This window comes from Papaver somniferum, chromosome 5 (genome assembly GCF_003573695.1).
Source record: "Papaver somniferum cultivar HN1 chromosome 5, ASM357369v1, whole genome shotgun sequence".
In the NCBI taxonomy this organism is placed as follows: domain Eukaryota; kingdom Viridiplantae; phylum Streptophyta; class Magnoliopsida; order Ranunculales; family Papaveraceae; genus Papaver; species Papaver somniferum.
Genome location: NC_039362.1, coordinates 179,880,092 through 179,883,071, shown reverse-complemented (window position 1 = coordinate 179,883,071; position 2,980 = coordinate 179,880,092). Strand labels below are relative to the sequence as shown.

Here is a 2,980-nt window from a genome sequence, read left to right as displayed (position 1 = left end):
CATTTGTATATATATGCATCAGGATCCCGATTCGCCGATCTCTGTGTTCTGAGTTGTACGAGTTGACAATTATTAATCAAATATTAGTGTTTTTTTAACTACCACAAGACACGAGACTAAAATGATGAATGACTGGTCTTATGTCGACCTATGGTTACAACCGATGGCCCAAGTAGAACACAATGTTTTAATGCACACCTTAATTATAGACTACTTATTCTTACGTTAAGGGCTGATTAGGACATGCAACTCGATCACAATCACACACTGAGAAGACGTGCAAAAGGATTGGCTTGGTTTATTGGTTACTGAATGCAGAAAAATGATTCTTATGAATTGGTTTATAAGTCAAACTCTCAAGCTCTAAAATATCCCACCTATCTTTCAATCCCCATCTGTTATTTCAATTTATCTTTGTATATTATAAATTTCTTCAAATTCTTGTTTCATTTTCACAAAAGAGAATGGGAAATGCTATAAGGTATTTAGCTCATGAGGCAATTCATCATCATCATGCACATGGATCAACAACTTCCACTGCTGGTGTTTCAGCTCTAGCTCATGATCTAAATCAGTTTGAGCTCACATCTGAGGTACAATTCAGAAGCTATAGCTGCAATTTAGATATGATCAACGGTTAGCTCTTTGTTTTTGGTAATTACAATAGTAATCAACATCTAATTTAGTTTTTTTATTTTGGATCAAGTAGGTTCCTGAAGGCCTTAGTCAACTTGTTGTATCATCAAAGAAAGCTCAAGCTAATTGGTACAATTTCAATCCTATTGTGTTATTGAATTTCAGTCGTCTACTGGGTTAAGTTATATCAGGAATTTAGGATTTGATCCAAGTGGAATAAACTTCATTACATATGTAGTTTTGAATATATTGTTGTTGAAATGTTGAAGGTACACCAAACTACTTCAGACATGGCAAGAAGCAATACCGGCACCGGAAACACCGGAACAAGTATCTGCGCTTGTCATTCAGACCCTAAAGCATCACAAAAAGGATGATGTAGAGGTATTATGTATATATTGATGTCTATAGACATTATGCTATTGTGAAGATTTAAGATGAATATAAATGCTAAGGGGTTATTGTCTTTGGTGTAGGGATTCTTGAAGTTTTACGGACTTCCGCTTCAAGATAACCCGCAGGTTGAAAGTCCTGATCCTGTCGTGATAAATCCTACTTCAGTACCGGAAGGAGTGAAGTTTGAATTACATACACTTCCGGTGAGATCATACTCCTTGAAAATAAGTGCAAGTAACCTCCCTCGTTTCAAAGTAATTTCACAATGTTAATTAACATACCATATGTATACTAGGTGGATGCAAAAGCTATTCCTGACGGGGATACCATAACTGTCTATGTTAGCGCTTCAGATCCTAGAGAAGCACCCAGTGTACCCAAGGCTGTACAAGTTGCAGCATCACAACGAGCGAAAGCACGTGCATCCAAGGATTATCCAAAGGCAGATGCACTTCATAAGACCATTATTGAGGCTGGTTATAGGTATTGCTCATTCCAACTTAATGTGTTTCCTCGGTTATAACTATTGCTGCAATATGTTTTTATTTATGGTTTTCTTGTGATGCATAGAGTACTAACTGGTTCCAACGATGAGGACATCCTTGCCAAAAAGTATCGGGTTCGATTGAGGTACAGTCTAATTCTCACTTGATTACTGCTTAGAATTGAGGGTATCCATATCGTTTCTAACTTCCGTGGAGCCTTTTTATTAAATCATAAAACAGTGGAATTGATTGCCCAGAGAGTAAAATGCCCTACGGACAAGAAGCAAAGCAAGAACTTGTTAAGCTGGTTCAAGGAAAATGTTTGATAATTCACGTGTATACTGAGGATCGGTACGGTAGACTTGTAGGAGACATCCATTGCAATGGAAAATTTGTACAGGTGACATATATATACCTCACACACTAGCGCTTCTCTTGGTTAGATTGTTCGACCGAACATCTTTCATTATTGTTTCTGATTTTTCGTATATTACCTTCCCATCCTACAGGAAGTGATGCTCAAGAAAGGGTGTGCATGGCATTATGCAGCGTATGACAAGCGCCCTGAACTCATAAAGGTTAGTAGATGAATTCTCCTCGACTCAAAAGTTTGATTCATCCTCAAACCAACCGTATGTAATACTCATATTGCTAATGACTGTTAATGAAATTAGTGGGAGAATGCGGCTAGAGCTAAACAGGTTGGATTATGGGCGTCGCCGAACCCCCAAAAGCCATGGGAATGGAGAAAAAACAAACGCGACGGAAACCGCTAACTTGTAGTACTTTATACAGGAAGTCCAAACTGAAATTGTAAACGTATATATATTGCATTGTTGTAAAAGTAAACACGAATATGAATTTGTTGAAATTCTAAACTGAAAATAAATATAAATTTGTTGATTAGCACTACTAATACATATTAAGCTATAAAAAATCAAGGTGATACTCTTTGAATTACAAAAACACTTGCCATAATATTTGGCCTTAATAAAAACCATTTGAAGAAAAAAAATGGCACAAAAACCCCCATTTCATTTGATTATATGTAAATTTAGTTTTTAGGATCTTTCAAAAATCCAGAACTGACCTTCCGTGCATATTCTGTCGATTTCAAAGGAAATTTTGACGGAAGTTAAGTGAAAACAGATCAAAAACACATCTTCTCCCTGTTTCTTCGTGTAATTTCTTAGGGTTTCAATTTACAAAAATTCGATTTCACAAAATAGAAGAGAAGTTGATTTGTGATCATCTCCTGCTGATTTTTGAATTCAGATCGATTTCTTAGTTTTTAATCATCTGCTAAGAAATCATATTTAAAAAAAGATGATTTTCCATGTTATTATTCTCTTCGTGTTTTTAGGTTTCGATTTCATCATTCAGAGAAGAGAAGTTAATTCAAGATCAATTTCATGCCGATTTTTTTTTAGTTTAATTGATGAATAGAAACGAAGTTACAGTTT

At 35.7% G+C, this 2,980-nt stretch overlaps 1 protein-coding gene across 1 annotated transcript; it reads left to right on the top strand.

Annotated features, from left to right (window-relative positions):
* The first annotated feature begins 354 nt into the window (after positions 1 to 354).
* LOC113278248 (uncharacterized 38.1 kDa protein-like) lies at positions 355 to 2,429 on the top strand. The gene is made up of 9 exons (XM_026527144.1): positions 355 to 593; positions 710 to 765; positions 906 to 1,020; positions 1,113 to 1,235; positions 1,328 to 1,515; positions 1,603 to 1,662; positions 1,758 to 1,917; positions 2,027 to 2,095; positions 2,192 to 2,429. Exons 1-9 carry the CDS (start codon positions 465 to 467, stop codon positions 2,291 to 2,293), a joined length of 1,002 nt encoding a protein of 333 aa, XP_026382929.1. The 5' UTR covers positions 355 to 464; the 3' UTR covers positions 2,294 to 2,429.
* Positions 2,430 to 2,980: the final 551 nt, after the last annotated feature.